Genomic DNA, 19,917 nt, shown 5'->3' with positions numbered 1-19,917 from the left:
CGCGACAGTGCGGAAGCACACAGCTTGCCTTCCTGGAAGCACAACCCGCTTTAGCATGTCTCATGGACTGCTGGCATTTTGCACATGAAGTAACTTTCTAAAAAACCCAACCAACATGGCGAGAAAAAGCTATCCACGCTAAATAAGGAAAAGTCTTAGCCAAATACTGAATCGTCTCCCAGGTGGCCAACAGTCCAACCGAGGAACCCTAAAGACCGGTTTCCAGAATTTAAAAACAGCGCTTCACCCTTGGGTCCACCTGTCACATACCATGTCGTCCTCTGATCACGATGCGACTTCTTCTTTCAAACCCAAGAATCCTAGGCTTTAGCAAAAAGAAGGGGAAAAGCTAAAGATTCATTGATCCATGTTAATTTCTTGTAAACAGACTTGTCATGTATCTCGATGTAACAACCCCATTTAAAGGACAAGATAAAGAGACCAAGAACCAGGGCGTGGTCCCCTGTCACCACATTTCTGACCCTGGAATCTAGAACTGTCCATGACCAAAAAAGCCCAAAAGTAGGGAGAAAAAAAAAAAAAAAAAAAAAAAAAACCGCGAGCCTCGACTGCTCTCCCCTCCCTCGGACAGTGCGGAATTCTGGGGAGGAGAGACGCGGCTCCTGCGGTCTGCGGCGCGGCCAGCGCGGCGTCCCCGCCCCCGCGCACACGCACGGCCCTGCTTTTCTCGGGAAACGACTGTTTTGCAGGCCGCCCTCATCCTGCGCTGGTTCAACTACGTCAGCCCTGTCTGCCGGAGTCTCCTGGCAGGCTCGGTGCAAACCCTGCCCGTGCGGCCGGGGAAGCGAGGCTGCGCCACCTCGTGGCCGCCCGGGGGAACACCACCCCCCGGGCTGAGGCGCAGGCGGTAACTAAAGCTGACTCTTGCTGGAAAGAATGTGCTGGTTCCTGAAACCCTGCTGGCTGCCGTGGAACCTCCCAGAACCTGAGGCGCGTTGCAGACGGCGAGTTCCTCAGCGCTGAGGTCACCCGACCCGAGGCCGCCGCCTCCCCACGCGCACCCAGGAGAAGCACGCGGCTCCACGGGGTGCCTCCTCTCTGCAGGGCGGGCTGTGGATGGGGGTGGGACGCCCGCTCCACAGCGTTGTCCTCGTGGTGACCAGCGGCCTCTGGTTCCCTGTGCCCTCTTGCAGCCGTGGCTTTGGGCAGTCCAATTCCCTCCCGACGGCCGGCCCTGTGGGCGGCGGCGTGGGCAGGCGGAACCCGCGCCAGTACCAGATCCCCTCCCGGAACGTCCCTTCCGCCCGCCTCGGCCTGCTGGGCACCAGCGGATTCGTGAGCTCCAGCCAGCGCAGCACGGCAGCCAACCCCACCATCATGAAGCAGGGCCGGCAGGTAGGTTGGGCCCAGGCCGGCGGAGGGGACCGCAGGGCTGTGCTCGGGCTGCCCCGGGAGAGCTTTAACCTTGGGGTCAGAGAGAGGCTGGCAGAGGTGAGCCCTTCCCAGTCCTGGAGATGTCTCGGTCCCGGCTGTATGACCTGTCCCTGCCTCTCCACCTGCTCTGCAGGCTGGGCTCCAAGTGGGTTTGAGATTCGGTGACAGAGGGCCTTAAAAACCGGAAATGCAGGGGCGCCCGTGGCTGTGTGAGACCCCTGCACTCTGCATCGGAGGAAATCTTAGCTCCGCTCCTGATCCAGCTTCCTGCTGATATGCACCCTGGGAAGGCGGCAGGTGATGGCTGAGCCCTTGGGTTGCTGCCACCCACATGGGAGACCCAGATGGATCTGCTGCAATGGCCTTGGCCCAGCTCTGGTTGCCACAGGCATTTGAGGAGTGAACCGTGGGTGGAAGATCCATCTCTCTGCCTTTCAAATAAAAATTTTAATTAAAAAAGAAAATCGCGGGCCGGCGCCGCGGCTCACTAGGCTAATCCTCCGCCTTGTGGCGCTGGCACACCGGGTTCTACTCCCAGTCGGGGTGCCGGATTCTGTCCCGGTTGCCCCTCTTCCAGACCAGCTCTCTGCTGTGGCCAGGGAGTGCAGTGGAGGATGGCCCGAGTACTTGGGCCCTGCACCCCATGGGAGACCAGGAGAAGCACCTGGCTCCTGCCATTGGATCAGCGCAGTGCGCTGGCCGCAGCGGCCATTGGAGGGTGAACCAACGGCAAAAGGAAGACCTTTCTCTCTCTCTCTCTCACTGTCCACTCTGCCTGTCAAAAAAAGAAAGAAAGAAAATTGCTACAGGAGAGGGAGGCAGGATTCATGCCCCAGACTTTCTGCCCATGGTCCCCAGCCCCCAGATCGACTTGAGACAGTCACTGTTGGGACACACGAGCCGACTCGAACCACCAGTTCTTTTTCTCTCTGGCTTTGGAGTAAACTTTTTTCAAAAAAAAAAAAAAAAGATTTATTTATTTGAGTGGTAGAGTTACAGACAGTGAGAGGGAGACAGAAAGGTCTTCCATCCACTGGTTCACTCCCCAGATGGCCACAACAGCTGTAGCTGCACCAGTCTGAAGCCAGGAGCTTCTTCTGGGTCTCCCACACAGGTGCAGGGGCCCAAGGACTTGGGCCATATCTACTGCTTTCCTAGGCTGTAACAGAGAGCTGGATCGGAAGTGGAGCAGCCGGGACTTGAACCGGTGCCCCTATGGGATGCCAGCGCTTCCGGTGCAGGATTAACCTCTGCCACAGCGCTGGCCCCTGGAGTAAATTTTAAGAACCTCAGAAAGAAACTGAGTACTCTTGCGTGCCCTTTGCTGCAAACATTTCTAGAACCTCCTCCATTTCCTGAAGAGAGTGGGGGCCGGCGAGAGAGAGAGGGGGGGGTCTACATCAAGCTGAGGCATCGCGTGGGGCTGAGGAGGCTGGGACTGAAACCCCCCCTCTCAGCACCCACAGTGCACTACAGAAGGGCGTTCTCCCGGGATCCTTGCCTCCCGAATCCTGGCTGGTGGCTCTGCTCCCCCGCCACAGGGCGTCTGCACTCACGGGGTCCCCCTTCTGTGCTTCTCACCAGAACCTGTGGTTCGCCAACCCGGGGGGCAGCAACAGCATGCCCAGCCGCACCCACAGCTCCGTGCAGAGGACCCGCTCGCTGCCCGTGCACACCTCCCCGCAGAATCTGCTCATGTTCCAGCCACCAGGTAGGCCCCTCCGGCACACGGGGGCCCCACCCCCGCCAGGAAGCCCTCAGCCTTCGCCCTCCCCAGGCCTTCCTGGGAGCCAGCACCTGGAGCGGTGTTTTCGATGGCGGCCATCTTTCTAGATAGACTTAGCCAGAGATGTCCCTGGTGTGGGCTTGCCTGGCAAAGTGCCGGGCGTGGCACAGCCATCCTCGCTGCACTTGGTTACAGAGGAGCCCACCGTGCTTCAGGTCCATTTGGTGCTTCGCCACGCCTCCCAAGAGGCAGTACTGGGAATTACACTCCGACGCCATGAGCAATGCCAGGATACTTCAGGAAGTTAGTAGCAAAGGGAATTAAAAGTGTATTTGGCGACATAAAAATGTTCAGACCCCTGCATGCGGATGGTCTTCAAAAACTATGGAAAATGCGTAATATCAAAAAATGACGCATGGGTTTCAATTTTTGTGCACCTAGAAACTATCAAATTCCAATTGCCATCAGCTGTTGGGGTTGCCCTCCTACTAAGCTCCGCAATCAGTCGCTACACTGATCTATCTGAATGCCCCTCCCACCCTGCAGACAGGCAAACCAGAGGCGTGTGATTGCCTGCAGGAAAACAGCCACCCTAGGCGGTAGGAAGGCCGTCGGCTAAGTGCCCTGGAGTTCAGGACAGCAACAGGGTTGGAGCCCAGTGGCAGGGTCGAGGGTGCGGAGGTGGAAGGAGGGAGCAGAGCCCCAGGCAGCTGCCCACGCAGGTGCCGTGTCATGGCGCCTCCTGGAGGCCATGGCTGGGCTGACAGATCCCTCCAGTGTAGGGGAGAGTGGACCCAGGGTGGGGCACTTTGATCCAAAGCCAAGGAGCTCCACCCTGGCCCCTTGGGATCTGTGGGAGACCCTGAGGTGGGAGGCAAGCAGGAGTGAGGGGCGGTGGTGAGGCCAGGGCAGGTGCCGCGTGGAGATCGCGTGGGGATCGCGTGGGGATCGCTGCTTGACGTCTAAAACCCACACCTGCTCGCTCCGGTTGTAAAATTCCTTTTCTCTGTGGCGACACTGGGCAGCTCTTCTTCTTCCTGGGAACAAATGCCGTAAAACGTAGAGGTTGCTAAGGGCTTCGCCCCGGGTCACACAGTCCCACCCTGTCGCCGTGCGGAGTCACGGGTGGACCATTCCCAGCAGCAGGGCACCTGGACAAGATGTGGAGACGCCGTGGGCATGAGGAGATCCTGCACTCTGAGTGACGATTTCACCCTGACCCCAGTCCCCGCACTGCCACCGAGCCACCTCGCACCCTCCCAGGAGCCCTAGCGCCGCTGGCCCCCCTCCCCTTCGTCCTCACACACGTGTGGCCCTTTCCCCAGGTCCTCGTCCTCCCCGTTGGTGATCACGTCGTCCCCGGCCGTGGTGGGAGGAGCAGCCAGCCAGGCCACTCTCCAAGGCTCTGGTGACGACGCGGGTCCTCGGCCCACGCCTGTTGCCCTCCGCACTGGCTGGCGCGTGCTCAGGACATCTGTGAGCCTAACAGGCTTCTCTCTCACTTCATAGGAATCTTCTGCTTCCCAGGGTTAGAGAATCAAATGATGGAGAGGGGCTTGTGAGCCCGAGTGACCGTCCCTCCCCGTCCCTTTCTGCTTAGAACAGGTTTGGGTTTTCTCACAAAGGAGTCCCCTAGAGCGTCTAAAATCACGAACTGAGTACCGTGTCGCTCGCCCAAGCCTCGCAGGCCCACCTCCAGGAAGACTTCCCGGATGATGTTTCTAATAGCGGCCAGTGCTTGGGAACGAGGCTACTCCATGAGCAGGTGGCAGGAGTGGCCCAGGGCCTGCCCGTCGTGTCCACTGCCAGGCTGAAGGCTCCTCCTGGGCAGTGCTGGGCCCCAGGAGCCCTCACTGAAGGCAAAGGGGGGCTGCAGAAAGGGTTGGCCCCAAGCGCATCCCCTGCCAGTCAGAGGCCAGCTGGCCAGATGAGGGGTCACGGGGGGACTTTTCCCCCTTCACAGGGACAGCACCTCTGAGCCGCTGGCCCGGCCCAGACAAGGCTGGTCCACCAGAGACGAGGGTCTCACAGACAGGCCCTTGCACACACAGCTGCCCCGCCTGGCCAGCCGTGGAGACTGCTGGGGGCACTGGACACCAAGTAGCAGATCGGGAGGGCAGAAGTCGGAAAAGCCAGAAGCAGCCGTCAGATTGACACAAACAGCAGTGACGATGGCGATGCGTGCCCTCTGCAGCGTTAGATACTCGGAGAACCCACGTGCAACACGATGCCTCGTGCTCCTGGCTGTCACAGGTCTTCATAGCAGCCATGTGCAAACACAGGGGCAAACCCAGAAGACCATGCGTTCTACGGAAGTTGGGTCCATACGCATAAAAGTAATTCGCTCAAGACAACGGAAGCCTTCATTTGTCTGCGAAGCACCCAGAGATCGGGGAGTAGAGCCAGCTGTCCAGTGTTCGAGTCTGCAAGATGCTCCCCTCTCCTGGATCCGAGTCATCCACTCCCCATCTGAGGCTCTCCCCGGGGGGTGGAGGGGTCGCTTCCTTCTCACACAGACAGGCTTTGGATGTCTCCGGGGAGCGCTGGGTGGCCTCTGGATGACGAAGAATCACTCATCTGGTCCTCCCAGAGCATGAGGGACAAGAAGGGAAGTGAGCCCAAGCACGTATGGCACCGATGAGAATGCTCACGTCCCTCACCAGGGCAGCTCCTGTCCTGGTGGAAAACCCGCCCGGAAAACTGCTCGGGGAACGCGAGCCTTCATTGGGAAGCAGCTCCGTTCCTGCTGACCCAGCCAGGCTCAGTCGCCCTGGGGCACCGGTCAGCGAGGATCTTGCTGTGGCTCTCATCCAACGCTGGGAGGCCACAGGGGCTGCTCACCACCTGGCGGGAAAGGGCCGAGAGGTGCAGAACAGACTTCGAAAAAAAGCTACTAGAAGGGCAGGCTGGGCACCCACCACACTGCCTTCCAGGAATCGCCTCCTCCTCGTGCGCAAAGCCACACGCAAACCCACCGAGATGCCAGGTGGGGGAGGGGGCACCCCCGTGGCAGCATTTCGTGGGTCAGCACAGCGCAGCTGCCCTCACGCCAGAGCCTGATGGGAGCGCTCCTGCCGTCAAGGGCTGTAGGGCTCAGGCCGCTGCCATGCCTTCCCTCCTTTGTGGAAAAAGTCTGATTCCTTGGGGGAACTGTCTTTACCGAGAGTGAGGCATGAGGGTGACACTGTGGCACAGCAGGTAAAGCCGCCGCCTGTAACCCTGGCATCTCATATCAACACCAGTTCGAGTCCCAGATGCTCTACTTCCAATCCAGTTCCCTGCTACTGCGCCTGAGAAAGCACCAGCCGATGGCCCAAGTCCTTGGGCCCCTGCACCCACGCGGGAGAGATGAAGCTCCAACCCTGGCCCTTGCAGCCATTTGGGGAGTGAACCAATGGATGGAAGGTATCTTGCTCTCTCTTGACTTTCAAGTAAATAAATCTTGTAAATAAATATATGCAGTGTCAAGGAGAGACAGAGACCTGAAGAGGAACTCACTCAGTCAAGCCCCACAGAGCAGCATTTGGGTCAGCGACAGTCTCCTGTGGACCCCAGTGCCTGCTGACAACATAGCACCTTACTTGCGTGAGTGCGCCCGCCCTCTGGTGTTCACATCGTGACAGAATCCCCTGAAGACAACGCTTCTCAGAACTCTGCCGTCACGAAGCTGTGCACGGCCATGCCTACTAAACACGTGCTGCCTGCCCTTTGATGGGCCAAGAACTGGCTGACAGTAGGCAGAGAGGTTGGGAACTCAGTGCTGTCACAGCCAAGAAGCCAGCAGGGCTAGCGCCCCCGTGCCTCTGAGCGTGAACTTGGGGCAGAATGGTGCCCCATCCGCTTAGTCCATGTCCTCCCGCCACTTTGCATGTGAGTTTGGGTCCCCGCAGGCTTCCACAGGGCTTCCCTCTGCAGGTGAAGAACTCTGAGGATGCCATCAGAGAGATGTGTTCCCCGCCGCTGATCAGAGGAGCCGTTGGTTGGGCGCATCTTCCTGCCTCCCACCTTGACCATGGCTGTGGCCATCAGCCCGCCTGCCACTCTGCCCTCGGCTGCTTTTCCTGCTTGTCTCCACCTTCCCCGGTCCCCCTTTTCCTCACAGAAGCCCAGCTCCCTCCTCTGTCCTCTGTCCCCTTCCTGGTCAGCCCCTCTCCTTCCAGCAACGGCCCAGGGCCCTGCCAGCTCTTCAGCCGAGGGGCCATTTGCAGAGTGAGATGCTGAGGGCTTCCCTGGAATGCCCCCGCCTGTTTCTTCTTCTGAGGTTGGCCTCTCAGCCCCAGCGGCCTCGGAGAGAACGCACTGCAGATCCACACCTGCAGTGCCATGGGCGTGACATCCAGTCTGCCAAGGACAAGCCACGCAGGCTCCCAGGAGGGCCCTGCGGCAGCACTTCTCAGAGATGGGTAGCCGCTTCCTTCTAGAACCTTCTCCACTGTGGGCCTGAGCATGTGACTACTCTACACAGAGGGTACAAAAGTCCCAAGCGAATCTAGACCCTGACGATCCTAGAACCAAAATCCTAGAACCAGGCTGGCCTGAGGGTGAGGAAGAGTTTTCCTGGCACCCAGACAAACCACAGAGCTGAGGCCATGGGCCCATGGTGAGGGGGTGGGGGGAAGATCTCTGCTCTCCCCTTCTGAGGACTGGCAACTCTGCCTGCCTGTGGCAGCAGCCTTGGGTCCAGCAGGAGCCAGTCGTGGGGCAGGGGCCACCCCGACGCCTCCCTACCGGGCTTCTACAAGCACGCTGCCCACCACTCTGCCTGGCTGAGAGTTTCTTGCCTGGGATGGAAGCCACTGTCTCCCTCCGTCTTATCTGATGCCACAGATCTGTTTTTATCAAATACACAATTAAAAAGGCACACTATTAGGAAACTCTGCAGTGTGAACATATGGGCTTCTCCCAAGGCTGAGAATTTCTCGGAGCCGCTCCGAGGGCGGTGCGGGTCACGGCTCCCCGGCGATCAGAACGTGGAGCCGGGCGAGGAGACACCGGCACACCCACACAGCACCTAAAAGAGCAGCCACGAAGCGTTGGAGACTCGGGAGCCAGGAGCCCTGCACGGCTCAGCCCTGCTCCTGGAGCACGCGGTCCCACGCTTGGAAGACGGCATTTTGCCACGTGTTGGCAAGGAATCCTGCAGCTGAAAAGCGTCTCTCCAAATGCCGAGCATCTTTATTTATCCAAATCTCTCCACAGTGTTTGTTTAAAGGGGAGGGCTGGAGAGTAAACGAAATCTTACAATGAGCATATGGAGGGCTATAATTGCGGAGGGTTCTTTGCCCGTATTTGCTAACTAGCTATATATAAAATGGTGTTTCTATGTCATAGATTTTACACCCCAAAGACTGCTAATTTTTGCACGCATATGACTTTCACATGAATGGATGAAAATGCTAAAAATCTTCCCTCCGGGATCGGCTAGTTGTCCTGACCCTACTCTAAAAGCAACTGGTTGTGGAGAGAGGGGCCAGGAGCCGCCCTGCCTTTCTTGCGGGGTCCAACTCCCAACTCCCTGGACCCCTGTGCTGGGCCTCCGTCCACCCGGGAGTCAGCGCAGGTGTCTGCCAAACCCCCCCCCCCCACTGCCAGAACTGTGTCAAAGAACCCCACTGCTTTCCCACACCCATCCAGCTCACCAGCTTTGTCTTGGAGGATTTTAAGTGACTCCATACATCCCGCCGTGCACTGGCTGGTGATCAGAAGCATGCATCGCTGGGAAGCACTCGGCCAATGGCTCATGGAGGACCACGCATGCGTGCACACACACCACCAGCCTCACCTCGCTCGGCCCCGTGCACCCTCGGAAAGGCCTAAGGAGCAGGGAAGCAGCCTGACTCTGGGCCCCCACCTGGCAGGGAGAAGAGCGAAGGCCCACAGGAAGGCACCGCTTTCAGGGCTCACCGAGGAAGGTCATGGCGAGGGAGAGGCTCCCTGGGTGCCTGGCGCCCGCCCCACAGCCAACGCCCACTCCAGGACATTTTGCTGCCCGCCTCCGTGGGCTCACACAGTTTGTAGCTGTCCGTTCCTGCCTGCTCTTTCTCCACTCTAAACACAAGACTCAAAGACGTGAGCACTCGGGGCCGCCTGCCACCCACCAGGGGCCCTGGCGAGGGGCCGGATGCTGGAGGGGCGGTGGCTGACCCCTGCTGCCCATGGAGGAGGCACCAGGCCCTTCCTTCTGAAGCCACCCACGGTGTGGACAGCCCCAGCCCTGGAAGAGGACACGCAGCCCGGCCCAGCTCTGTGGGTGCTGGCCACCTTTATGGAGCAGCTCAGCCTCTCTGCAGCCCACATGGGAGCCAGGCCGGGCGAGGCAGGCGCAGGCAGAGTTGGGGCACACGGCGCAGCCTTGCGCTCAGAAGCGGTCTGACCCGTGCTGTGGCTCTCCCTGCCTGCCCCCTCCCAATGAAACAAAAACGTCCCAGGCCTGGCTCTAGGCACAGGGAGCAGTGCTAAGTCCTGCTCCAATGACACCTCAACTCTAGGGCAACAGAAAATGAAAACATGGCACGCGGAGGCTGGTGACGACTATGAGGAACAAAGCAAGGGAAGGGGGTTGGGGTGAGGCAATGTTCACCATCTCCCAAGAAGTCCTTTCTAGGGAGACCGCAGAGTCAGAGACATGAAAGCCGGGAGAGAGCGAGCCCCGACGCCAGCGTGGGGATGGCATTCCAGGCAGAGGGACTAGCAGTGCAAAGGCCCTGGGGCAGAAGAGGGCTGTGGTGGAGGGAAAGACAAGAGCAGCTATACAGGACAGGGAGGAAGCAGGGCCAGGTCATGTGGCACCTTGCAGGGTGCAGCCAGAGGTTGGCCTTTGCTCTGACAGGAGGCCGCTGGACAGCTCTGTGAGCAGGAGCCATAGACTATGAGTGCAACAGGCTATTTTTAATCACCGGTTTTGTTCCAGCCACCCAGGGTCGCACTGGGCTCCTGTGTCTAAGAGACCTCGGAAGCTGGCTGAACCTGAGTACAACACACTCCATATGGGCCCTGGCAGTCCCCTGAGAGGTGGGGTCAGGGGGCACTCTGTGCCCCGTCCTTAGAGTCCGCCACCAACGACCCTCTTTGTCCCCTGCAGAATTCCAGCTTCCCGTGACTGAACCTGACATCAACAACAGGCTGGAGTCCTTGTGCCTCAGTATGACCGAGCACGCCCTGGGAGGTGAGTGTGTGCTTCCTGCATGCCCTTGTGACCACGCACGTCGGGGAGGGGGCTGGCCACCTGCGGTCCAGGGAGGGACACGGGCAGAGTGTGGCCTAGGGGCACCGTCGGGCCCTCACCCCACCCAGCAGCCACTGAGACCTGCTGCCCCTCCCCGTTTCCGGGAGGTGAGTCAGGGGCCTGGAGACCGATGCCAGCCCCGTCTCTCGCCCAAAGCTCGGCCCCACCGCATCTGTCCCAGGCCAGGAGCCGGAGGAGTCAGGGACACAGACACAGCTTCCAGCACGAGCGTCTGCCCCGGCTCTGGCTGCTTTCCTGCTCGGCACTGGTCCCCTGGTGCAGGCCAAGCATAGCCCAACATGTTCTAAAGATAGAATTTTAGAAACAAAAATCCCTGCTTGTTTTTCTGTGTCCCTGTTGCACACGGCTTCCCTGATGCCCGGAGCCCCAGTCGGAGGTGTCTTTCACCGTAGGGCAGGGACGAGTCGAGTGAGGGGTGTGGGCTGCAGCCCTGTGGGGCCTCACAGACACAACTGCTTCCTCCCTCTGTTGGGTCTGAAGTCCTGCCCTGTGCCTGCACCCCCGGGGACCCAACAGGCCTGGATCCCTGTGGATGGCTCCTGTCCTCTGCCTGCCAGCGTGCTAGCGGCGGAGTCACAGCGGCCCCAAGCAGCGTGCCAGGATCCAGTCTGGCCCTCCCCAGAGGAGGCCAGGGGGCAAGAGCTGCCGTCCGCCATTGCTCCACAGGGCCGCTGTCCTCCAGACTGGTGGGTTCAGGCTTTGGGTCTCTGCAAACATAGTCTCAGCCCAAAACCAAACAGTGAAACAGCCGATGTCCTGCATAGAGCAGAGTGGAGGGCCAGGCCGGAGGCCGCCCGACCTCAGCACCAGAGGGAGCAGAAGCCCCCCCCACACACACACCCAGGGCTGCTGCGACATCACAGGGCTTCAGACAAGACAATGGGAAGGCACAGTCCTGCCCCCCCAGGGTTCCAGGGAACCCCCATTTGCAAACCACTGCTCTCTTCCTTGGCCGTTCAGTTCCTAGCTTTGCAGCATTGCTGGGGCACCCCTGGCACCTCTGGCAGCAGGTGCACCAGCTCCCTGTCTCTACCTTGGGAGACTGAGGAAGACGAATGCGGCACTATGCCACGTGGTCTGGCCGCACAGGGCATCAGCACCTAGCCCTAAACAGGAAGCACATCCCGGCACGTGCTCTAGGATGGAGGGACCTGAGTGTTACCCTGAAGACACCAAGCCAGACACAGAAGGCCATACGGCACATGGTGCCACTCGTGTGCAGTGTCCACAGTAGGCTCATCGCTAGGGCCAAAAGGCACCTTGGTGGTTGTCAGGGGCTGGAGCAAGGTGGGAGTCGCAAGTGACAGCTGGCAAGCACGTCTCTTTTGGGGATGGTGAGAATGTTCTAGAATTAGTGGCACAAGTTGTACAAATGGTATACTAAAAGCCACTGAACTTATATTCCTAAAGGGGGTGACATTTCAGATCTACGTGTATTTCAAGGAGTAACAGGGCCAGGGGGTGGGGGGCATGGCCCAGCAGGTTCAGCCTCTGCTTACAACACCGAAATCCCACATCTGAGTGCCAACACAAGTGCTGGCTGCTCAGCTTGCAATCCAGCTCCCTGCTGAAGCACCCAGGAAGGCAGCAGAGGATGGTGCAGACACGTGGGAGCCCAGGGTGGAGTTCCTGGCTTTCAGCCCTGTCCATTACAAGCTGCTGTCGAGCAAACCAGTGGATGAAAGCTGTCTCCCTCTCCATCTGTCACTCTGCCTTTCAAAGAAAGAAATCTTTAAAAAAAAATAAATAACGAGGGCCTGCACGAGGCCAGAATATGGGCAGCAGCTAGTGAGGGAGCCCCCAGGCCTGGCACCTGCCACAGCCCCAACACACGGGGAGGGAAGGCCTGCCGGTCCCCGGGTTGTCAGGCAAGCCCAGCCCACTGCAGGTGTCACAAGTGTCCCTGGCCCCAGTGCCTGATGGCAGTGGGAGGCACCCCAGGGGTGCTGTGACGTCCCAGGACCTCGGACCCGGCAGACGGGGGGGGGGGGTGACACCCTTCCACGGCCTCCAGGGAGGGAGGCTGAGCCCCCACCTACCCACCACCCAGGCCTGATCCACCTCGGATGGCCAGCATCGTCCAGCTCTCATCACACCACCAAGTACCGCTGCTACCGCCACTCGCCCAGAACGCCAAATGGCCTTGACTAAAGGGAGGCTTCCCTGGGCAAGGCTTCACCACTGCAGCCAGCCCGTCTGTTTGTGCGGAAAACCTCTGCACCAGCCTCTCGCTGCTCCCCTTTCCATCCTGTTCGTCTCTGCAGGCTGTTCACTGCTCTGTTTTTCCTCAGCCTTCTCTCCTCCCCACCCCCCACCCACCGCTGGGGAAGCAGTTTGCTTAGCACAGAATGGGGGAGCCAGGCCAGCATGCCCGCGCACCAAGCGGTTCCCCGGCAGGAAGGGTCTCCCCACAGGCGAGGGAAGTGGAGTCCAAGAGGTGCCTCTGCGTGCAACTCAGGACCGGAGCAGGATACGTCCCCGCCCAGGTCTCGCCCACCGTCTCCCTCCCTTTCTGTCCCAGGGGCCCAGGGGTAGGTCATCTCTGCCACCTTGCTCTGGGGGCCTCCCTTGGGGGCTTCTGTCAAGCTCAGTTGGGCCTGCGCCTGCAGAGTGGCCCCCGGGTGTTGGAAGAGGCCACACCAAGCCTGCATGCCATCTTCTCCCTACAGGGGGCTCCACGGGTGGGGGACGGGGGCCACCAGAAGCGAGCCCCTCCCAACAGGGCCAGCAGCTCAGGGTTCACAGCAGGGATGATCGCCTGGCCATTCCTCCCCACCGCCACTCCCCACTTTCTGGGGGTTTACCAGCCCCACCCTGAGCCAGTTCCCAGGTTTGGTACAAATTAGGGGAAGGCTCTCCCTCGTGGCCGCTGTGCTGACCGTAATAACCACGAAGGCTGCACAGGAATGGCTCCCCCTGGAGTTGTGCAGTGCGCAGCCTGCACGTGTCAAGGCAGAGTCTGGGCTTTGGGTGGTCACTTGCCCAAGGGCCACCGCCCCCCTTGGAGAATGTAACGAGGCTGGACTTCAGTGAAAAGGCACCTCATGGTGAGGGGTGGGGCTCGTTGAGGCTGTGTCTCCGGCTCCCTGCCTGGACGGCCGTGAAGGCCTGGCAGTCATGAGTGGCCGGGGGGGCGGGGAGGATCAGCAAGAATGGGCATCACGCTTCTGCAGACAAGGGAGGGAGCTGTGCAAGCACCCCCACACACACACAGAAGGTCCCCACAGACACCCTCGCGTGCGGGCACCGCCCTGTGCACGTGCCATGTGCCCTCCACGCCCCCCTCCCCCTCCTCCTCTCCCTGCTTACTCAGAACACTCTCTTGCTGCCTGCAAAAGTCATTTTGTGTCTCTATGAAGTTGCCCTCGACTTCCGAGACCAACTTACACATTTCCCCCAGAGCCGCCACTGTGACGCATCAGGTTAAGCCGCCGCCTATGACACCGGCATCCCTTAGGGACACCGGTTCGAGTCCCTGCTGCTCCACTTCTGATCCAGTTCCCTGCCAATACACCTGGGAAGGCAGTGGAAAGTGGCTCAAGTGCTTGGGCCCCTGCTTGCTTCTGGTGGCCCTGGTCCCCCGCCCACGGAGCCCCCTGTGGGGAGAAGATGGCAGGCAGGCTTGGCATGGGAGACCCAAATAGAATCCCAGGCTCCTGGCTTCAGCCTGGCCCAGCCCCAGCCTTTGTGGCTATTTAGGGAGTGAACCAGCAGGTAGAAGACAACTCTCATTTTCTGTCTGTCCCTAACTCTGCCTTTCAAATAAAGTAAACCTTTAAAAAAAAAAAAAAAAAAAGTCTCCCTCTTGCTCCTGCTGTCTGGTAGCTACTGCTTTATGACAGCTCTCCCCGTAGCATGCCTGCTGCATGTCCGCATCCTGCCAGACCTGGATCCTCCCAAGGACTCCAGCTTTTCATCATAACTCAGCCCAAAGCTCAACATGGCTCCTGGCAAAAAAAAAAAAAAAAAAAAAAAGGCACTGACCCCAGAGGTTCAGTAGGTCAGTATGGGAATGCATGCACGAACGAATGAATGTGAATGAATGAATGAAGTCCTTATCTGTCATCAGACACCAGGAAGCCCAACCGGCGTGGCATCGGTGCCAGGGATGGCACCGTACTGTTCACCTGTGCCCACCGTGTGCTGCTTTCTTTCACAGACGGGGTCGACCGGACTTCCACAATCTAGAAGCCGAAGATGAGAGTGACCGCGCTGGCCGTGACCCCGACTGCTGCGGGCCCAGAGTCAGCCATCTCCAGGGCTGCACGGAGTCCTCCCAGATGCTGCGCAGCCTTTTTCGCCCCGGTCCCTCGCCCGTTTTGATTTTGTGAGAGCGTAGGTCATCCTTGTAAACATATCCATAGACCTGGGGTCGATTGCTTTGTCATTTGTTTGTGTCATGGGATGGTTTGCTGTGCGCCGTGGGGAGGGGTTCTCTAGGGAAACATGGGGGCAGGGAGGGAGGTGGAGGGACCGCAGGTGGCTTCCCGGATGGAACCAGTAGTGCCACAGCCCTCAGGTGCCTGCTGCCAAGGCTGGCTCCCAGGCAGGGGCATGGGTGCCAGTGGCCACTGCAAGATGGCAGCTCCCCTTGTAGCTCCCCCGACTGGCTGTCCCCCAGGCCCCTGCCTGAAACAGAGCTGCACCAGGCTGGCCCGTGGCCAGGGCAGCAGGAAGGAAGGTGCCCCTCCAGCTTGGACTTGAGCATCATTTCCAGGACAAGCTTTGGGGTGCGCCACGTCTGGTGGAGTGCCTCTTCCCACCAGGGCTTTGGGCAGGGGTCTGTTAGGGGGGATGCTGCTGGTGTCTCCTCTGTCTCTGTAAGAGCAGCGACTGCTGCTTGTGAAGATGGGTGCAGATGCTTTGGCAGAAGGAGCAGATGGGAAGACAAGGCCACAGCCCAGAAGAGCAGGGCGCAAGGCTGCCGGCACCTACGACCAGTCAAGGGGGAGCTCCCGGGCGCCCAGAGATTCCCAGCGACCAACCTGGCAGCCTCTCTCTCTGGGCCACACTCGCTGCTTTACCAGAGACCCCTCTCCCCTCCCAGCACCCCCACACGCATACTCACCTGCGACCCCCAGCCCTGCTCTGCAAACACAGTGGGGTGTGACCTCCACGGATGGTTTTCCCCGTGTACCACGGCCAAACCCTCACGGGGGACTGCTCGTAGCAGCCTGAATGTGGCACTGGGTCCCACCCCCGGGTCGCTGAGCGAGGAGAGGGTGCATGGAGACGGAGATGCTGGGAGCCTGCAGCCCAGGTGGGCATTCGTGTTGAAATAGCAGTTCCATCTACACAGGCTAAGTGAGAGACGGGCTGTGGCGCTGGCTGCTTTACCTGTCCACACAGAGGAGGGGAGAAGCACGAGAAGCACGCGACGCCGCGAGGTATCCGCTAGCCATGATACCACGGAGGGAGAGTTCTCTGAAGGGCAAGGCAGCCTGCGCCGTGGAATGTGATCACATCAGAAGGAGCCGCGGCCTGGGGCTGGCACCGGGAGGCCGGGTCCCGTAGACGATGGCAGGGCTGCTGCACCGGAGGCCAGCTCAGGGACGTGCGGAGGGTCTGTTGATTAATGGCTGATGGCTCTTGAGAAACAACGGATGAAGGAAGGCCTTAATGAAACCCCACAGCAGCGTTCTTTGGGAAGATGAAAAACAGACGCCCAGCCCATCCTGGGGAGAGGAGAGCGCCCGAGCCCCAGCCACCTGCAGGGAGCCAGCAATGGCTGGAACCCACTGTTTCAGGCAGTGCATTTTTTAAGAAAGATTCAGATCTCTCCTCGGATGACCGAGTTCTAAAGACGCAAACCCACGTGCAGAAAGAGGCAGAACTTGTTTAGTTGTTTTAACCAAGTGCTATTAACACGCACCCTTCGCATCCCGTTTGTAAGCGCAGCGCGTGTTGCAGAGGGGATGCGGGGGGCTGGCCGCGCACAAGCGCGGCAGCGAGGGGAGCGCGTGGTGTCGAAGGCCCAAGGTAAGATGAGAGGGTGTGAGGATGTGGTTTGGGGATGCTGAGAAAGTGATGGAGAGGAGGAAAAACAGCGGAAGCGCAGGTCTCGTGGGGAAAGGAGAAAGCAAGTGAGCAGCCGAAAGACTCCAAAGAACACAGCGTGAACGCAGCACGGGAGTGGGGTCCTTCCAGGGAGACCTGCAGGAGTCTGCGGATCGGGATTTCTATTTATTCCTTCACTGCATCGAGAAACAATGGCTGTCTGATTAACAGAGAGATTATTTTGGAGATGTTCCTTATGAACTTGCGATGGCTGGGAACCATGAGAAAGCCTGTTATTAATAACGATTCTTTTTTAAAAAACAGAAAAGCTTATTTTTCATTGACTGTGTATAGATTTATCCACTGAGTCGCATTCTGCTCTATTAGCCTTTTCTTTTTTTACATTGAGTGTTCTGATCAATTTCAGGAGCCTGTCCCCACCCTCTTGTGTGTCCTGTGTTGACTGCAGGTATACAGCTCAATCTTAAAATCCTAAAGAATTTTATTTATATATAAAAGAATCAAACAGTTGCATGCATCAGGCTGTGAAGTCAGAGACTCGGCGAGAAAGCGGCAGTGCCTTTTTTTGTATTGATCCATTAACCCTCAGATGCAACTGTTTTATATTAAGTACATAGTCAATGCTTTCAAAATCTCAGAGTTAAAATCTATTTCGCTCTGTGTTTCATGCCCCTCGTCCCGATCTCAACAGTGCGTCCTCGGCATCTCCGCGCTGTCCCAGCGGCGGCGGTCGTCTGCGAGATGGGTATCATGTATGAGGTTTTATTGGTGCTTTCTATTCATTAGTGGTTTCTTACCAGTAACAGTAGGGTTAGAAACACACGAACTGTGTACAAGACATCAAACGTTGCTGCTGCTACAGTTTTTTTCCACACGCTTTTGAGTTTCACTTTGTCAGCGAGAGCCAGCAAGCAAAACCTGGACACCCACGGGCCCGCCAGTTGAGCGCGGCTGTTTGCACCCAGCTCTCGAGTTCCGTGTGTTGTATATTCTTAATTTCGGGGGATGGGTGAGTACCCAGGATGGGAGCTACAGCTGGGCCCCCACTCCCATCCACCTGGAAAGACTCTGAGGGAAACAAAGTTTTCTTTTGAGGGGTCTTGGGCTGCCTTCTCTGGATGGGAGCCCTCTCTGGGTCACCTGTCCTCCCACACCCCTTGTAGCTACACAACCAGTGCAAGGTTTGGAAACGTGGAGTCCCCAGAGCCTGGCCCCCACCCCCAGAGGTGGCGGTGGCCGTCAGCCTGACCCACACCACCCCTCGCCAGGAGAGCCTGCAGGAGGGATCACCTGCACATTGGAGCTGTGATAACACTAATGTTGATTTTTTTTTTAACAGTCATCAGAGATGTTGCAAAGCAAGTTTTTTGTTTTCTTTTTGTAATTCCTTTATCTTTACTTAAAGGTGAATGCGTATTCCTCTGGGAGGAATAGGAAGAAAAACGGGAATGTTAATAATGTCCAACAGAAGACTTCCTCCCTTATTAATATATAGCCCCCATGTATTTATGCCCCGTATAAGCTGCCTTTTCAAAGCTTCCTTTTGTTGCATGCCCTGTGCAGGCATCCGTATTGTACATGCATGCCTTTTGTCCTGTTCTCCTGTATAAAGTTAGTGAACAAAGAAATATTTTTGCCTAGTTCATGTTGCCAAGCAATGCATATTTTTTAAATTTGTCATATATGGAAAGAGCATGTTTGTTACATGTCAAAGCTTTACTGATATACAGATATACTCATGTGTGAAGACGCTGTTCTTTGCAAGTGTACAGTTTTCAAATGTTGTTACCAGTGAAACACCCTTGTGGTTGAAACTTGCTACAATGTATTTATTACTCATTTCCTCCCATGTAACTACAGAGAATCATGGCTATATTTCATATCAATGTTATACTGAAAGTGAAGGGAAATGATTAATACAAGGTTTTGTAACACTGGTGTGTGTGGTGGTTTGTTTTGTTTTTTTTTTTTTTTTTTTTTTCCTTCTGAACACGATCAATTAGAAACTAAGACCAGAGTCTTAGAAGTCAGCTAGGAGCCGGCGCCGTGGCTCAATAGGCTAATCCTCCACCTTGCGGCGCCGGCACACCGGGTTCTAGTCCCGGTCAGGGCGCCGGATTCTGTCCCGGTTGCCCCTCTTCCAGGCCAGCTCTCTGCTATGGCCAGGGAGTGCAGTGGAGGATGGCCCAGGTGCTTGGGCCCTGCACCCCATGGGAGACCAGGAAAAGCACCTGGCTCCTGGCTCCTGCCATCGGATCAGCACGGTGCGCCGGCTGCAGCGGCGGCCATTGGAGGGTGAACCAGCGGCAAAGGAAGACCTTTCTCTCTGTCTCTCTCTCTCACTGTCCACTCTGCCTGTCAAAAAAAAAAAAAAAAAAAAAAAAAAAAAAAAAAAAGAAGTCAGCTAGCAAGGGAGGAACAGCAGCAAGAGAGTCCTGCTAGGTCTCTCCGCTTGGCCCTGCTACACAACACACATCTTCCCGTGCTGTGACACGGCAGGTAAAGCCCCCGCCTGCAACATCGGCACCTGTGTCAGAGTGCCACTCCCTGTCCTGGCCGTTCCACTTCCAACCCAGCTCCCTGCTAATGCTCCTGGAAAGGCAGAGATGGTCCAAGGCCTTGGGCCCCTGCACCCATGTGGGAGACCCAGATGGAGCTCCAGGCTCCTGGCTTCAGCCTGGGAGTGAACCAACAGATGGAAGATCTCCTTCTCTTCCTACCCCCATCACTTCCTTTCAATTTATTTTTTAAGATTATTTATTTGAAAGATAGTTACAGAGAGAGGTAGACTCAGAGAGAGAGAGGTCTTCCTCTCCCAAATGGTCTTAATGGCCAGAGCTGAGCCAATTTGGAACCAGGAGCATTTTCTGGGTCTTCCACATGGGTGGCAGGGCCCAAGGACTTGGGCCGTCCTCTGCTGCTTTCCCAAGCACATTAGCAGGGAGCTGGATCAGAAGTGGAGCAGCTGGGGCTTTAACACGTGCACCACAGTGCTGGCCCCCAAATATTTTAAAAATCAACTACAAGCTGCTTTTTGAACAAAATGGTGGGAAGAGGGGTGTGGAAACGTATGCAGTTTGCTTTGTGCCCAGAATATCCAATAAACGTGGCAATGGCATTGGAGCCATTGCAGTTGCTAAATAAATCGCAACCTGCAGACTGCTTCATTGCTTTCTCTCCACCCTCCTGGCCTTTAATCACAGCAGAAAAATAGACAGCAGCCTCCTGAAAGCTTGGAGCTTGACTCTCATCTTAACAACTCTGATTCCAGTACAATACATACATTCATATAAACATCGTGTCAGTTAAGCATAAGGTTGGAGAGAGCGATTTGGATTTGAATTCTGACTCCAGCATTTTCTGGCTGTGTGGTCATAGACAAGTTACTTAACCTATCTGAGCCTTGAATGGTTTTTGTTTTGCTTTTTGGCCTGTTTGTTTTTCGGTCAAAGTTTATGTAATTAAACCTCTAATCCAAAACAGTGAAAATAAAATAAAATATATAAGGTACAGAGGGTTATCACTACCATAA

At 57.2% G+C, this 19,917-nt stretch overlaps 1 protein-coding gene across 4 annotated transcripts in view; it reads left to right on the top strand.

The window, feature by feature from the left end:
• The window catches only part of SAMD4A (sterile alpha motif domain containing 4A), a 228,665-nt gene extending 210,346 nt beyond the window's left edge, over positions 1-18,319 (top strand). For all 4 annotated transcript variants that reach the window (XM_051822872.2, XM_008269681.4, XM_051822873.2 and 1 more), the window contains 4 exons: positions 1,155-1,356; positions 2,980-3,106; positions 10,203-10,286; positions 14,527-18,319. In XM_051822872.2, coding sequence (XP_051678832.1) covers positions 1,155-1,356; positions 2,980-3,106; positions 10,203-10,286; positions 14,527-14,555 — 442 coding nt within the window. In that variant the 3' untranslated portion in view covers positions 14,556-18,319. The remainder of the gene's footprint in view (positions 1-1,154; positions 1,357-2,979; positions 3,107-10,202; positions 10,287-14,526) is intronic.
• The last annotated feature ends 1,598 nt before the right edge of the window (positions 18,320-19,917 follow it).

The sequence above is a fragment of the Oryctolagus cuniculus genome, chromosome 12 (assembly GCF_964237555.1).
Source record: "Oryctolagus cuniculus chromosome 12, mOryCun1.1, whole genome shotgun sequence".
Taxonomy (NCBI): domain Eukaryota; kingdom Metazoa; phylum Chordata; class Mammalia; order Lagomorpha; family Leporidae; genus Oryctolagus; species Oryctolagus cuniculus.
This window is presented reverse-complemented; position numbering and strand designations above follow the sequence as displayed.